The 17,175-nt window shown below is 43.2% G+C and overlaps 2 protein-coding genes across 6 annotated transcripts in view; one reads left to right on the forward strand and one right to left on the reverse strand.

Annotated features, from left to right (window-relative positions):
* CD96 (CD96 molecule) overlaps positions 1–17,175 on the forward strand; it is a 93,535-nt gene that overhangs the window by 27,604 nt on the left and 48,756 nt on the right. For 3 of the 5 annotated variants that reach the window (XM_032852173.1, XM_032852175.1, XM_032852177.1), the window contains exons 4-5: positions 3,169–3,379; positions 6,381–6,436. In XM_032852173.1, coding sequence (XP_032708064.1) covers positions 3,169–3,379; positions 6,381–6,436 — 267 coding nt within the window. The remainder of the gene's footprint in view (positions 1–3,168; positions 3,380–6,380; positions 6,437–17,175) is intronic. The other 2 variants (XM_032852174.1, XM_032852176.1) reach the window with 1 other exon arrangement.
* On the reverse strand, positions 11,441–12,970 carry ZBED2 (zinc finger BED-type containing 2). The gene has a single exon (XM_032852181.1). It carries the CDS (start codon positions 12,702–12,704, stop codon positions 12,051–12,053), a length of 654 nt encoding a protein of 217 aa, XP_032708072.1. The 5' UTR covers positions 12,705–12,970; the 3' UTR covers positions 11,441–12,050.

Raw genomic sequence — 17,175 nt, forward strand, 5'->3', positions numbered from 1 at the left:
ACCTGTACTCAGTACATATTTAAAGGATCCATTTTATGACTCTCCGTGATTCTTCAGTTTAGCCTTGCAGATGGTGAATTCTCATGAAATACAGACGATCATCAGTGAGGCTGGAGGACAGCGAGTTTGTCTTACTTGGGTATCTACTGAGTGTCGGGACCAGCACACGTGTACCATATATATTAGCCAGTTCAGGCTGCATTCCTCATTAAATCATATGGGTCCTCCAATTTGAGAATCCCACTAAGTTTTAGGAATATTTATTAACATTTTAAAAAGTTGTCATTTTTTTTTTCTTTGAAGAACGAGAAAAAAACACAAACAGGGAAGAGTAAAGACCGGTCTGTTTCCAGCAGACCAGGTTACCTAAGATCATTATTATCAGGTAGAGTTGAGGCTGACCCCTATCACCAAAGTGGATCAGTATATCATAAAAGAGCTCCTTCAATCAACAAATTGCCCACACCTCTGCAATCAGCAATTTGTATAAAGGCCTTCGGGTTCCTGGAATTTCTTTTAAATTTCTCATTCTGGATACTCAAAAAAAAAAAAAAATCCTTTTATTATTTTGTGATGGTTTGGTTTTTATTAGTACATGTTTTCTCTGAGGCTTAATTGTCCCTGGACCTGGGCGTCTCTGCTTTTCAATGCTGTGACTCAAATACCTTGCGTTGTTTGATCTTTGCACAAATTACTTAGCTTTAGTTTATTCCAGATTGTCATAAGGAATAAATGAGACTTAAAAGGACTTTTTAGAGTGTCTAAAACATAGTAGGTGCTAAATAAATTTAAACTATGATTAGTAAGAATATAAAATTTTAGTATTGGTGGTAACATAATATTAGTATTATTTTCCCCTCTCCAGCTCCAGACGTTTCATTGTTCGCCTGAGCTCATTTTCTCCCCACCTCTTCTCCCCTTTGCTCTGTGAAGGCAGCCATTCACCCGCAGGTTCTTGCCTCAGCCCCCTATTTAACTCCTACATCAATTAAACTATGCCAGCCACACGGAGCTACACGATAAAGGAAAGGCAGCTTTTGTCTTCCCAGTCTGCAAGCTCAGCTTCTGACTGCCTTTCTTCCCACTCAAAGTAGCAGGTGGAAATGTGTTCCAGGTGGGGAGTCATTTACTCAGTGACCAAGAAGCCTTTTGAACTCTTAAGATCCTCACAAAAACAGAACCTGTGCATGAAGCAAGAGCTGTGTCAGTGAGCGGGTTGTGGAGACCTGCAGGGGGAGCCTGCTTCCTTAATGATTGGCCTCCAGATAAGCAGCCATGGACAGAAGGGCCTTCCACGGTCTTCTGACACCACCCAATACTCAGGACTCCTTTCAGAGGCCCTGTCTCCAGGATACAAGCTCTCTCCCTTTAATTTTCTGTGTGCATCTTCATGAGGAAGATAGCAGCATTGACACCTGGGTCCCTCTTTTTGGGGGGACAAAGGTATGTACATTGTTTCAGGAGGAATATCTTGAGCAGGGTATCATTCTTTGCAAGGGGCACTAACTACGTATGGGTATGTAAAGCTGATACCAGTCCTAGCCATATGCCCCTAAAGAATGGTGTCTTACAGAAGACATTCTATGAAATATACTCTGGAAATACCCGTATGAACTATTTAAGAAGTCTGCCTTCATATTTCCACCATTTCTGCTCCTCACTCACACTTGAATTCTCTAACTCACTTAGCTTCCATTTCTACTACTCTGAATCATCTGGCTTTTTAACAGATTTAAGCCAGAGATTCCAAGCAACAGATCTTTCTTTTCATTGAGTGTGTGTGTGTGTGTGTGTGTGTGTGTGTGACTCCTTCCCCATCAAATGTACTACTTGCTGTTCAACCTTCTTCATCTTAGTTCCCTTCGTTTCCCACTGATCTCTGCATGTCATGATTCATCTGTTGTTTAGAGTTAGACCAGTGGGTTCTCAAACCCGGATCCTTTGAGGATCTTTTAAAAAAAAATGCCCCAGCCTGAGTCTTATCCCAGAACAACTGAGGTCGAATCTCCTGAGGACAGACTTTGGGCATCAGAATGTTTTCAAAGCAACTCAATTGAGAATATTAAGTTATACTAAAGAAGAATGAGGGCATAACCCCTCCTCTACCCTTGTGCCCCTCAAGAGTCCCCTCCTCACTGGCCTTTAGCACATATACTGACACTGACCAGCATGGTGATACCCCAGGGATCTTGTCCATGGAAATTCTGGGTATGGCAAGAATAATAGGAGCATTTCTTCACAGACCCAGGAAAGGATATGGAATAGAAGAACCAAATACTTCAAATAAACTCTGATTTGTGGAACTCAGATTAACATTTATAGTCTACCCTTTATGTGTCCTCCTTGAAGGTAACAGAAATAAAGACAGAAGGGCAAGGACCAAGACTTGGAGTCACCTAGGGCACAAAATTTAAGGAGCACTTACTCTCAGACGCCCACCCTGCACTTACAGGATCCCGAGACTGAATGCCTTCTTAAATGTTATGCCCTGGGGGGTCTCTTCACCTCATCCTAGTCCTGGCCCCAAGGGGAGCTAAAGGAGCCCTTTTCTAAAGGGAAGATAGAAGGGAGGACAACTGTCATCCAGTTTAAGGGAAGATTTAAAACAAAATAATACAGGACATCTTAGCATTAAGATTCTTGAACTTAAAATAAGAACTACAGTCTTTCATTAGCCCCCAGTGCTGTGCCCTCCAAATCGCAGCTTATGGAAAATTGTGAAAAGAAAGTTTAGTCAGAACATCACCAAGTTTCTACTCACTTTAGGAGAGGGTGACTGCAGTTGTGAACTGACAAGTGTAAAGATCTTTTCTCTAGTAATATACTAAATATCTCTTTTTTTTTTTTAAGATTTTATTTATTTGACAGAGATCAGAAGTACCCAGAGAGGCAGGCAGAGAGAAAGAGGGGGAAGCAGGCTCCCTGCTGAGCAGAGAGCCCCGATGCAGGGCTTGATCCCAGGACCCTGGAATCATGACCTGAGCTGAAGGCAGAGGCTTTAACCCACTGAGCCACCCAGGTGCCCCAAGCGATGATAAATATCTCTTAATTTCACTTCTTCATTCATCATCTCTATTTTTACAGATATAAATGAATTCATGCATATGGAACATCTAGCCCAGAGCTGACATGATTGAGTGTTCAGTAACTAGTGACTGTTTCTTTCAGCAGGAGAATAATGGAACTTGGGAAACACTCATCACCCAAGGTCACTCCATCAGCAATTCCACATTGTTTAAAGACAGAGTCAAGCTAGGCACAGACTATAAACTCTACCTCTCTCCAGTCCAAATCCATGATGATGACCGGAAGTTCTCCTGCCATGTTGTGGTCAGATCTGGCAAAATCTTGAGGCGTTCCACCACAGTCAAGGTTTTTGGTAAGAGATTTTGTTCTCTGGGCTCCCTGCCATCTTCCTGTCCATTTCTCCTGCCTTGCTCCACTCTGGAAAGAAAGTGCCCTGTTAAATGGAGAGCAGCTCCCCAGGGTAACTGTAGCCCTTGAGACTGTCATTCATGTTAAGGGTGGGATAAGGAGAGAAGTTAAAGAACAATGATTGAGTTGATAGAATAAAATCATACAGAGAGTGATTGGCCCTAGACTGACCAATTTCCTGGTGACCACTCCTTACTTACAACTTTAATGTTTCCTGTGAATACTAGAAATCTCTTTAATTATAACTGCCAAAATCTGATTACTTAGTTGTCTAATTGTCTTGGTTGCTTGTGGGAGGAAGGCGAAATAGGGCCAGTGCGAGAAAAGGAAAATGATAAACACAGCTCCAAAGAAACTGCAGGAGTTCCCCCACCCCCAGCAGGGCCAGAGCCTCAGCAAAGGAGCCTGTGGGGATGGCCCTCTGTCCCTGCATTCACAGAAGTGTGGAGCAGAGCTGAGATATCCACCGTGGCCTCACTCAAATTGCACAGACTCTGCAGGGAGGAAATTTGGGGGAAATGTGAAAATCCTACTTTGCTCAGTGATGCATGGCAATATTAATAAATACAAAACCCTTTGCTGTTGTTGTTGTCTCCAAGAACTGTGTTTTTTTAAAAAATCATTTTTAAATGAGGGCAAAGAGAAAAGCAGTGATGTGGAGGAGCAATTAATTATTTTTGCAAATGAGGTAAACAAAGAACTTCACAGAATCTAAGGGCATGAGCTACTAGATTTTCCTTCAGTTCTCTGAATGACTGGAAGAGTGAATCATCTTTGTTTTTACTTAGAATCTTACTGCATTATTTTTAAAGATCAGAGAGTTCAGGATGTTGAGGGAAATGCAGACCCTGTGGTGTATAAAGACGGAAGCAGCTGCAGCCAAGATTTCTGTAGTTTGAAGTCTTGTGCTTATAGCCCTTCCTATATTGCTCTCTGGCTCACCCTCCTTCCCTCCCTCTCCCTCCGTCTCTCCTTGGGGGATGGGCTAAGAGATAATCAATCACCCCTGATGATCAGGTTGCTTATGGAGTCTGAACATTGCTCTGTGAAGTGGTGGGAGAGACTGTTCATCTCTCATCAATTTTACCCTCCACTCACTTACTGGGGCATGACTGTCTTCGACCCAACATGAAACGGACTCATCTGGCCTGACTTTCAGCAAATCGATGAAGGCAGATATCCAGGATGTGAAAAGAAATGTCGATTCTAAGTTAGACGAACTATGTCCCATTGGACCAAGGGTTTTTGCTCCTCAGCTTGATCTAACTGCCTTGTCAACACTTAAACTGCACCCTGTATCTCTCTGCAACAGATACTTCCATCTTTGTCTCGAATGCTTTTCACTGTTTCACGTCTCAATCTTCTGGCCCTGTTGGTGTCTACAGCTCTCGCTCAGTTTCGTCTTTGATCTCCTTTCAGTAGATGCTTAAAAATAAGAGTTCTGCCTGCTCGTTCATGAGCTCTTCCCTGCTTCCCGGCTTTCCCCCTTTAGCGAATGGGCCATCCAGGCTATGCTTAGCTGGGCTCATCCAGTCCTTAGACAGTGTGTGTGTGCCACCAAGTGCATATTACAGTGGCCCTGGCATGGAAGGAAAATACATGTCTTATTCAGAACCCACTCAGCATCCCCCAGTGATTCCTCAAATAGAACAAGCCAAAAATTAAAACTTGAAAACCTTGACATCAATACCCACGTGTAGCACAGACCCACTCCAGCTTGGATGCCCTAAATCCAGCTTATTTCTTCTTCCTTAATAATGCCTCCATTCTCTAACAGTCCAGGGACCAGAAGCTTCCCCAGCATCCTTGCTACTTCCTGCCCCTCTCTCACTAATCTCCTCTGACTTTACTTTCCTTAGCAGGGAACCTGCCATCACAGGTTTGCCCCCTCCTAACCCCTGACCCCTAAACCCAATTGCCCTGAGCCTCAAAAGAAATGTCTCTCTAGCACCCTTGCAGCTTTCAGTACCTATTCTTCCTTTCAGTTCCTTCATTTCGATGGTATTTGTTGCTAATATGAAGTCAGAATCCCCCTCATCCCGTTAGTGTTGTAGGGTGTATTTTGGTTTGGGTTCCGCTGAAAGAAACCATGGAGACAGGATTTGAATTAAATTAATTTATTTGAGATTTACATATTGAGGGAATTTATGGACGGAAACATCGGGAGACGAGTGGAAAAGCCAAGGAACGGAAGGAAGATAATGAAATGTACATGACCATGCCGGTTACCAGTGTGGGCTTAGAACTCACTCCCACAGGGGAACTCTGGAAGAATACACATCAGAGTTCTCTCCCAAATAAAGGCAAGGAAGTTGGAGTATTATCCGCCCACTCCCCATCTGTTACCACCATTAGCTCTCTAGACTTACAGTTTGCCCTACTTGTGGACTAAGTGTGCTCCCATAAATCCTTAGGAGGGACTCATGAAGTATGCCCAATGAAAGGCCTTCAACACATAGAAGAAAGTGCCACATGGCTGTACCAGGCACTGACAGCACCTGTGACAGGCTTACTGTCTGCCGTCAAGAACTATCTTAAAGTCACTTCAGTTCAACATAATGTACCCAGTGCCTGTTTTGTTCTGGGCACTGTTAAATGCTAGAGATGGACACATGAATGAAACAGCCTGGCTTCTAGGCACTTACGATCTAGCAGCACATCAGAATCACTGAGATATTCTCTGGTGCTTTCTAAGATCTGTATTTTCCCTGAAAATGTAAATTTCTTAAGGACAGTGAAGTTGATCTGTCCACCTTTGTTTCCTAGGCATCTAGCATTTTGCTGGGCACATGGTGGGTGTTTAATAAATATTTGATGATGAATCTTACACACCTATGCACATGCACATGTGCACGCATATGCACACACACACACACACACACACACACTCATGGCCAGGTCAGATGACAGTCAGTGCTACTAACTGTGTTTTGTTTGCCTTTAAGCGAAGCCAGAAATTCCCAGGATTGTGGAAAATAACTCTACGGATGTCTTGAGAGAGGTGAGTCACATTGAAGCTTTTGAAAATCTGTAGTATAATATGCCAAGGTGTGTTTTGTTGCATCATTGTCCAGAATGTTTTCTCAAAGCACCTTAATCCTTGGCCCTCAGCCAATTAATTTCTGGTGAGGAAGAAGGGAAACTGAGTTGAACCTAGAAACCAAATGGGAATCTTACTTTCTGACTTCGGGCTCTTAGAACATGTGATCTGTAATCCTTATTAATCCTTAAATTTTCTGGAAAAATTGTCTCAATAGTTTAAATTTCTCCTTAATAAAAACTGGAGAAGATAGTGAAAGAAAAGTAGGACAGAAAGCAGTGTGAATCCTGGTATAAGAATGAGACCTTTGCTCAGCTGCATTTAATTTGTTCTAATCTATTTCCTATAGCATCTTTCTTGTAGTTTTTATTTGGAAGTAACAAGAGGAAAGATGCCCTTCTGTAACTCCTTCAGAATCCTGGCTATTCCTCAGGCAGTAGGAAAAAGGGCAGGTGGAAAAGGGAAGTCGGGGAGGGCCATCTGACTTTAGTTTCTTGTAGGTAATTCCCAGCCTCAAGTCACTGGGTTCTGGGCTCACTTGCCAGCTCTTCTTGCTGGCTGTGACCTTGGGCAAAAAACTTCAATCTTTTTAGTCAGTTTTTCTATCTCTATGAAGAGGTTAAGAAGGGTATCTGCATCTTGTTGTTCTTAAGAATTAAATGAAATAATGTGTGGAAGTCTCTTAGTATAAATATGGCAGATACTAAGCATCAGTGAACATTATGATTGTTGCTATATTGTTATTACTATCAGCTGTCTTGGGACACTTCGATTTAATTCAAGCTTTTCAAAATCCCAAGTTGTAAAATAAATATTCCCACAAATTCTCAACATTTCTTGCTACATGGGATGAGAGAAAATTACACTCATATTCTAGTTTCTTCTAGTCCTTCGAACACTAAATAACTTATGATTTCTGGTCCTGCTGAATATCAGTCATTTAATTTGACAACTGCATACAAATCATAGCTCAGACTCTGTGGGATGGTTTTAGATGAGAATATACTTGTGTCTGCTGTTGATTTTATGTGTTAGTCTCTTAGATAATTGGTGTTATAATCTGAGTATGTAAAAAAGATTAAAATTTTTTTCTTCCACAATTAATCCCAACTTTATTAGTGGATTTCATTTCAATAGTTTGACTAAAACAAACTCATGGCACAATGTTTGATAGGTATTTTTGTTTCTTATAAGGATTTCTTGAAGATCCTTTATGCCAATGTTTACAGGTACTAAGGACTCAATCCAGATATGGAACCATAAGATTGGACCAAGAATTTTGGTTAAAGAGAAAAAAGACTTTCTCTTACATGTTATCCGATTTCCTCTTCTGTACCTATGCTTACCTGGGTTCTGACTAGACAACTCAGAGAACCTTCCTTCCTGGGGAATTAGTGAGTAATCTCTTACTGACTCTTTATAACCAGAGACAGGACACAGCATGTCTGTGGATCTTTTAGGGTTCTGCCAAACATTAGTAATTCTTTACCCTAATATTCTTAGAGTCCCCATTGTATTTTTAATAGCTTCTTAACTCTTCAAAGTGCTTTCACATGCTTTTATCGAGTCATGCTTTCAGTGAGCCTCTGAAAAAGGTAGAGCATGAGTCATCTTACCGATGAGAAATTGGGGCCCGGAGAGTCTACACAACTGACTAAGTTGCTGATAAAATGCAAAGCCAGGACGAGCATTTGGCATCCCTGATTCCAGGCAGGGCAGTGTAAGGAGAGGAGCCTGTGGTTCAGGGGCACAGAGAACTAATGTCGAATCCTAATCTGACCACTTCCTGGCTACATATCTTCATCCAATAGTTAACCTCCACAAGTCTCAGCTAAGTCATCTAAAACTGGGATCAAGATTAATATTTCACAGGGTTCTTGGGTGAATTAAATGTATGCACAGTAATGGAGTACCTTGTCCATGATAGATGTCTCAGGAGCATTTCCCTCCTCCCACTATTTATCATTCACCTATTCTCTTTCACTCATCCCTTCATCTGAATATATGTTCATAAATCTTCCATGTGATTGATTTTAGGAGGCAGTGTGGGATAATGAAAAAAACGGAACATAGACTGTGGAATCCGACAGGCCTGGGTCTGAATTCTCCATCATTTATTAACTCTGGCCCCTGGGACCTTGATTCCTTAGCTTCCTCATCAGTGAGCAGGGACAATGATTCCAACCCCTCAAGAGTGATATAAAGATTAAGTGAGAGAACATTTGCAAAGTATCTACCATCTGGCAACCATAGGGTTGGTTCATGGTAATTTCCAACCCCCTCTTCATTCCTGAGAAATTAATCCAACATGTTCCTAAGAGATGCCTACTATGTGCTATGTATTCACTACACCAGCAGCCCTTGGTGTTAAAGTAATAGGGATTTGGTCAGTTATGAGTTATGTTTGTGGTTAATTCGTTTTTCCTGCAAAATAGAAAAGCCCCCAGATTATCCTAACAATGATGCTTCTCAGGCTTTGACATGCCAGGTTTGTCCAAGCAGAGTGTCACACCTGTGGGTGTCATATTCTTGTGAGTTCCATGGCAAGGCTTAACCAGGGCCCCAGCATGGCGCACAGCCTCAGCCCTGCAGCTGACCTGGAAAGGGAGTCTTTACTGAAACCACAGGGCCCCGTCCTATACCAGACTTTGTATTCCAATAAAAGATGCTGGCCTAGAAAGCCATCAGCTCACAACCCCGGCCCTGTATACCGTACTCTGATGATGCAGCAAACGAAGGCACAAGAGAGATGCATGAAAACTCCAGAGTTTATGCAATAGTTCGGACTTTCCATGAGCCACATGTGTCTCTATTTCATTCCTGTGCTTTCTGCTTTAATGCCATCATCTCTGTGGATCTTGTCCTTGTTATTCTCTACCTTTATTATGTTTGACAAAAGTTAGGTGAAAAAAATATATATAAGAAGAGCTACCTAACATGAAACAAGAAACAAAGGTAATTGGGGTTAAAATGCCTGAAAACGGGGCACCTGGGTAGCTCAGTAGATTAAGCATCAGACTTGATTTCCACTCAGGTCATGATCTAAGGGTTATGGGATTGAACCCTGTGTCAGGCTCCAAGCTCAGCTCTGCTTCTCTCCCTCTCCCTCTGCCCCTCCCCCACGCTTATGCATGCTCTCTCAAAAATAAATAAGTAAATCGTTTAAAAAAAAAAAAAAAGCCTGAAAATGAAGAGAAGCTAAAATCATAGGAGACATGTGAAGTAGATGCCAGACTCTAAAAATACATATTACCATTCAGCAGTATGACTCTGGTGGCTCTTTGAAGATTTTCACTGCTGCCCTTTATTTAATTGTGATTTTGAAAAGCCTGAAACTTTGTGGGTTCTTTGTCCTTCTTAAACTCCATTTCAAGTGTACGTGTGTATACGTGTGTATGGGTTTAAGATTAGGTGTTAGAGCTTTTCTTCTCCTTCCATCCATCCATCCTTCCAACCTCCCATCCTTCCTTCCTTCCTTCCTTTCCCTCCCTCTCTCCCTCTGCTCTCCCTCTCCTCATCCCTCTCTCCCTTCTCCCTCTCCTTCTCCCTCCCCCTCCCTCCCTTTCTCCCTCCCTCCCTTTCTTCCTTCATCCCTTTATTTTCTTTCTTTCTTTCTTTCTTTCTTTCTTTCTTTCTTTCTTTCTTTCTTTCTTTCTTTCTTTTTCTTTCTTTCTGTTTCTGTCTTACGACACAATAAGGCTCTGATTTCCAATGTCCAGCCACGGGACTCCTAGAGGCCCTCATCATTTGCAGTGGTGAGTCCCTGAGCTCGCACCCCGGCTGGAGAGGGCCCTGAAATGGCACCATACTCCTTTGGGAATCCATATGGGAAGTGAAATCTCTAATATCAGGTTGGTTTCTAGAAAAAAGGGAGATTACAAGTCTGCAGAACAGTCTGGGTTTTTCACAAGCTTGTGTTTGGACTTGTGCTTGTTCTACAAACAGCTCGCAGAGAAGACAGATGTGGCTGTTAGAACTGCAGACAGTCTAAGAACAAGCACTAAGAGGGAGCCACACACAGGTAAGGACAGAGCCAGGCAAGAAGCCATCATTATACCAGGATCTAGTCTGCTTTCTAGAAGATTGTTGCCTGCCCGTAAAGGGCTTGGGCTTATTTATGAGACAATGAAAGACTGTGTTTATTAGCTGTTGTCTCCCAGCTCCCACCACCCCTCACCCACCCCCAACCCAGTTTAAAAAAAAAAAAGGTTCTAGAGGAATCATTCAAAATAAAAGTCAGCTCCAGCACAAAGGCCACACTCCTTGCCAGTTGGTTTTATTCTCTTCCTGAGTGAACAACATATTTGGCGTATTCTCAACAGCCCAGGGAATTGTTCTCTCCCTATAGACTATTAGCTTCCATTTTTTCAAAGCATCTCTGAGTATTTAAAAATGAACATTTTTTTCAAAAAATCAGGGAACAGTTGGCATGCAGCCAGCATCTCAAAGACAGGGATAAAAATCTCAAACCTATAGCTCAAGTGAATGAGGGGTCTGAGGGGACAAAACAAATGCAACCTAAGTGTTAAAAATTGACCTCAGAACCTAGGAAAATGTTCTCTGTCCCTCAGTCTCCCAGGTCTCTCATCTTCTCAAGGTGAAATCCACCCCCCCGGGGGGGGTGGGGGAGGGGATCCGTCTCTCTTCTGTGTTCACACTTCTTCTCTATCCCTTTTTCTTTCTTTTCTGGTTTGCTGCCTCTGTTCCTTATTTCTCCTTCCTCACCCCATCTCTCCACCTTTCCCTTTTCCTTTCTGAGTTTCTCTCATCTCTTCCTCATGAAACCCCTCTTCAACAGACCTTAATATGAAATTGGATTATATTTTTAAATATTTATGAATCAGTTTCTATATCTTCTGTTCTTACTGTTTCATCTGAGTGGGCTGAAAAGTTCAGTTCTCTCTGTGCTGATCACACATGAATGATGTATGTGTTAGGTTGTTGGAAAGACTTACAGGATTCAGACAGGTTGTGCTGGTGACACAGCTTTAATGTGAGCAGGTAGTACAACACAGCACCAGTGGGAGAAAGACCTGCACCAGATGGGGTCCGAGATCTCAGGAGCAGGCTTCTATGTCCATGCACAGCTGGGCCGCACAGAACAAGCTCCGTCCCCAGTTCTCAACTGACCACCGGGATGTGTGCAAAGGCCTGGGCCCCAGGAACCCTGAGCCCGGCTCCTGGTGGGGTCTCTTAGAGTGAGCTGGTCACATAGGGACATTCCAGCCACCTGACCAGCCCCACCTATCCGAACCCTCAGCTCCACCAAAACCGAGTACAAAGCATAAATCCCGTTATTTTCACTCAGCAACACAGCAGGGTGGTTCGTTCCCTACCCAAACTCACAGACCCATGATGGCAAAACAGCATTTATCTCCAGTTAATGCATTTTGAAGTTTTGATCAGGACAGCTTTAGGAACCCTGTACATAAGTGTTTGGTCAGCTGACCCCTGCTGAGATTAACCGGCTGTGCACTCTGTCTCTTAAAAACAAAATACTTTGTATTTACACTAACGTGGCTCTTTGCTGTGAGCCTCAAGTCTGTGTTTTCCGAACAGATACCTCCCAGGCTGATTACACAAAATGGAAGGGATGAGCCAAGGCAGGCTGCTCCTGCTCCCTCTGACAGGCTTCCTTCTCGGCCCTCACCTTCCACTTCATCTCCAGGATGACCTTCTCTACCTCCTCCAGGGCTCGCTCTCGCCTTTCCACTGCCCTCTCCCGCCATTCCACGGCCCTCTCCCTCCTAAGCACCTCCTTTTCCCTCTGGCTGGCCCACAACGCCAGGGCCCCCACCTGCTCCAGGAGCCGGGCCCAGTCGCCCTCGATCCCTATGGGGAGCTGGGGCCCCTGGGGCCTCGGGTCCTTGCGCTGCCCCACCTGACCATGGCCAGTCCTCTCCAGCTCCTCTCTATGCATGCTCTTCAGATGTTTCCACAAGGCTGTGGTGCCCACATTAACCCCAGGGCCACGGCTCACCTGCCTGCCGCACAGGCGGCAGGTGGCGTATTGGTTGGGGTGGTGGCCAGCACGAACAGGGGCCAGGTGGAAATACTCCCATACCTCTGAAAACCGGGTCCCCTTGTTGTGCGGCAGAGGGGCGGGCATGGCTCTCATGAAAGGACCAACCGGTTCTCCCTTCTCACTCACTGCCTCTTCCTCCTTCATCTCTAGGTCTCCTTTTGCTTTCATCCTGGTTCCCTCCTCTTCCTCCTCTTCCCGCCTCATCCTGTCTCCTCTTCTGCAGCTTTCCTTGAGCCAGAAGTCTTAGCTCAACCACAGCTAAAGCAAAATGAGTAATTGGGAAGGGACTGTGGTAACTTTTGGGCATTCACAACAATGGTCAAAGGCTGACCACACCTGAGTGGTGTGGTGTTTCCTCCTTTCCACTTCACGGGAGAGTCAGGGTGAGTCAGAGCCACATGAAAAGCCCTCTGAGGCTCCCATGTACATTATCTCCAGTCCCCAGATGCGTATTGATCCCTCCTTGTCTAGACCAGAAAGGCAAAGCCCAGAAATCACAAAGTTCTTCAGTGAATTCAGGGTCCTCTACAGATCAAGCACCATCCCGCATGTTTCTGAACATTGGCAATGTCGGCTTTCCTCTTGATTCCCTCCTGGCTGCTTCCACTGTTTCTGTGCTCGTGGATGCCTATAAATGAGTTTTGGAGGCTCTGAACCCTCAGGCTGCTCACGACGTCCAGGGCTGGGGCGTCACTGGCCTTCCTCAGAGTAGGGAGAAGCACACCCAGAGAGATGCTGATGTGGGAGACACTCGCACTTCCCGAGAACTGGTGCAACAGGCAGTCCAAACTCTGGGCAATAAAGTTCCCAGTGTGAGGTCAGTTTGCCCCTAGAGAGGTAGGTCCCTCTGGGAATGAGATTCTAAGAATTCCGAACAGCAGGCTTAGCTGTTTTCAGCAGGACAAGCTGGCATGGACAGAGGAGAAGGAGGTGGGTCACATCTCCACACACCTGTCGCCCGACGGTCCTCAGCAAGTAGCTTACACAGCACCTTCCCTGGCACCATCACCTGCAAAGCCAATAGCTGAGAAGACCTTCCCGATGGCCGCTTGCTCCAGACTTTTGCCTGATTCACCCCCACCGAAATAAATAGATGAATAATTAAATTACATTGTAAAAAATAGCCTGACATCTCTCTCCTTTTGGGGGTCATTTCTTAAGTAATGGAGAGCCTTCTTTGTCAAGCTTTGCAACCCTAAAGAGTTAGGAAACACTACCACCTCCCCAACCCTACAAATGGGTACTTACAGTCAAGCAAGGCTCTGAATGTGTCTCTGAGGGCTCTGGTGTGGGGTGAGCACTCCTGCACGCTGTGGGTAGCTATTAGCTGACTCCTGCCCCCAGGGGGAGGGCACCTGCAGTTCCTGTTCCCTCCCACATCCAGGGAAGCCTTCTTTCCAGGTGGGTGTGTCCAAGCCTGCCCACACACTGAGGCAAACTTTGTCTCTGTCCCCCCCCACCCCAAAAAAGAGGTTCCTGGAACAGGGCTGGTAATAAAACAATAAGTCAAGCACCTACAAGTCTTAGCTCTGTTTCCAGATAACTCGATCATCTGGCCCCTTAAGCAAAGGAAAATACTGAAGAGGGGAAAAGGGTGAGATTTCAGCAGAGAAACCACAGGCCTCAACGACATCTGTGCTTTCAAATATTTTGTCCAATTGTCAGACCATGAGTCTCAACGTTGGGTTTGGAAACTATGAAAGTTGTAAATACAGTCAATGGAAAAGAACTTGCAAGAAAGGGAAGATTAAGTGAAAGGAAACCTCCCAAGTTTAAAGAAATCTAAGAAGTTGAGAGACAGATTTGAGGTTGCTTTTTATTATATTATGTAACTGGAATTGGCAAGGTTGAATTGCTATTGGCTTGTATTCTCACTGGAGGGAAATAAAAGAATAGTCACATAATAGTCACATAAATGCTATATTTATGTATATGTATATTTAGGAGGAAGAACCTACCAAGAGGAGACAGGAACATTTTGAAGAAGGTGTCTGTAGAAGGAAAATGCTTGAGTTATAGAAAAGATGGAAATGGCAGACTAGAAAACAGAGACTGAAAGATGAATTTCAAGTGAAGAAAGAAGCTTGAGGGGAGAAAAGATTCCAAAGAGAAATGAAGAGTTAGTAAACAAATAGGAGAACTTTAAAAAAAAAAAAAAAAGATTCCTCTTTCTAAACTAAAAAAAAATTTTTTTAATGATTCTGCGGAAAGCCCTTCTGAAAAGTCTCTGCCCAAATTTAGGCAAACTGAATCTGAGCTAATTTACAAATGGTCAGCATTTCAGTATTTCATCTACAGAAAAAAAGGAAATGATCATTCTTACAGCCAGATGTGAATTCACTTTTCCTGACTCTTCAGTCTCATGCTCCAATCTCCCGCCGGCTTCCCTCTGCTGCCAGGAAAATGCCCCAACTCACAGGAACCCTTTCCATCTCTCCATCTTTGTGAATTCCCCACTAGTTTATGCAACAGCCCATCTGTAGAATCCAGGCCCCTCTCTTCCTGTATGCAAAATACAATTCTGTTCTCCTATTCCCAGAGTTCACCCTTCTCTGCTGTCCTACAGAACTCCCCAAATATTTTCTGCCACTTACTACATCATTCTTTGTGCAATTGCATAGATATTCTGTGTATACTTAGAAAAATGTGTTAGAGAAACCAATTTTTTGGCTTGTCTCCTGAATGCTACAGCCGCACGTTAAGTGAGCGAGTGATTGTGACTTCTCCGTGAGGAAATTGTGTGTGTACACTCATGGGTGTATACACACAAACTCTTGTCCATATTTACTTCATATATATTTTTTTAATTTAACATGTTTTTCTTCTGACTCATTTGGAAGTTCCCAAACAGCGGTAATTCCGCTTGCTCAGCAAAACCCTCTAAACTCGATGTTTCATAAGAGGTTTGACTTCATTTTGAGCTGGTTAAGTCTGTGGCTTTTCGAATTTAGAGAGACTGGGAGGGAGGAGTTCAGGACAAGAACCACATTCTGAAACAAAAATCTTGGAACACAGTTTGGAGGTGGTAAGAGAGTATTTGAAATGTGACTCACTCCATAAAATCTGAATTCAGAGAATCCACAAGAGTTAAAGTTTTTTAATATTTTTATTATGTTGACAAGAGATTTCTTCAGTAAGCCTGTTGCCTTTATAAAATAATGGAACCCTTACTTGTTCCTGATATTACCGTATCATCATCTGATGGTGGGTTAACCGAGCATGGAGAAAATGAGTCATGAGAGTGGTTTAAAGTATTGCCGTTAATAAAAACCTTTACCACTTTTTTTTTTTTTAATTTCATTTCCTGTAACTCTTACATCCCTTCCTGGACCACCTGAAGATAAACATCAATCTTTGGCATTTTACTGAATTAAAGAAATTGAACCCTCTTTTCTTTATTAAATAAATTATATTTTAGGGGACCTGGTTTTACATTTGATTTTCCAGGACAAAAAGTGACATTATGTCATGGGTCTGTGTGGCTGATCCACGCACATGTCCCCATTGTCAAGTGAAGAATGAGTGGAAACACTGGCAGCTGCCATGTTCTCTACGTGCCATTCTGCATTCCACAGACAGTCTCGTGATTTCCTTGGGCTTTTTGTAGAGATGTATGGGGAGGGTGCTAAACTGTACCTCCGTAGGACCTCACCAGAAAATGCTACTCTAGTATCCTTAAATTTGGTTTCTCAACTCTGCTCAGGACCAGACTCTCTGGGTGTTATTAGTCTGTGGGGAAATTGGCACCCCAAGTATTACGTATAGTTCATTGTTCTTTACTAGTTAACTAGTGAATCCATCCATTATGGAAATTATTTGAGAACAAGAACCAGGGCTGGCTGTGTGTGAAATACATATATCTCTTGATGAGAAAACAAAAAACTACAAATGGGATTATAATTTTGCAGTGTCTCCAATAAAATAATGAGGATCCTATAAAGTCTTATTGGATATTTTCACCAGGCTATTGAAATAAACTATCATCTCACAAAGAACAAATACGGTGTTGGAAGTAAAACATAACTGACCCCTATAACCTTTCTGGTTTTGTAACATAAGCTACCTGTTCTGTCTCTTTCATGTTTCAGTACAATGTGTCTTACCAGGAAATATCTTGGACTGGGACTGGAGTGGCAGAGTTCCCAATTGTGCCATTGACTACGTTCCACTCCCTTTCACTATTCTGTTGATTCAGGGCCTTGCTTTCCCCATCTGTCAAATGGCAATGATAAGGCATGTCCTACCTGCCCTCTAGGATTGTTAAGATGATAAAATGAAAAACCAATTACATAAATTCTCTACAAGTCAAAAATGAGATGTTTATAATAACGGTGTCTGTGGTTATGGCTATAAGTAGTACTTTACATTATTTTGGGAGTGGAAACAACCAAAATATGGATATCTTTTAGCTTTTAGTCTAACAGAATATTCTTGTCTGGCTTCTGCCTGTTAGAGCTTCTCCATTTTTCTAGTCTTTGACTTCCATCTAGTATTATTTTATTCTTCCTGTATGCAGTTGTGATCTGCCTTCTCCAGAACCCAGAATCCAGACTTGCAACATTAGTTTAGTCCTAGATTCTTCATAAGTTAACCTATGATTCCAGCTCTGAATTCATGACATCTCTATAGGAGACAGCCAATTTGTAGCTCACATTTTCACATAACCTCTGAAAGG

This window comes from Lontra canadensis, unplaced genomic scaffold, assembly GCF_010015895.1.
Source record: "Lontra canadensis isolate GAN:19392208 unplaced genomic scaffold, GSC_riverotter_1.0 scaffold6, whole genome shotgun sequence".
NCBI classification, from domain to species: domain Eukaryota; kingdom Metazoa; phylum Chordata; class Mammalia; order Carnivora; family Mustelidae; genus Lontra; species Lontra canadensis.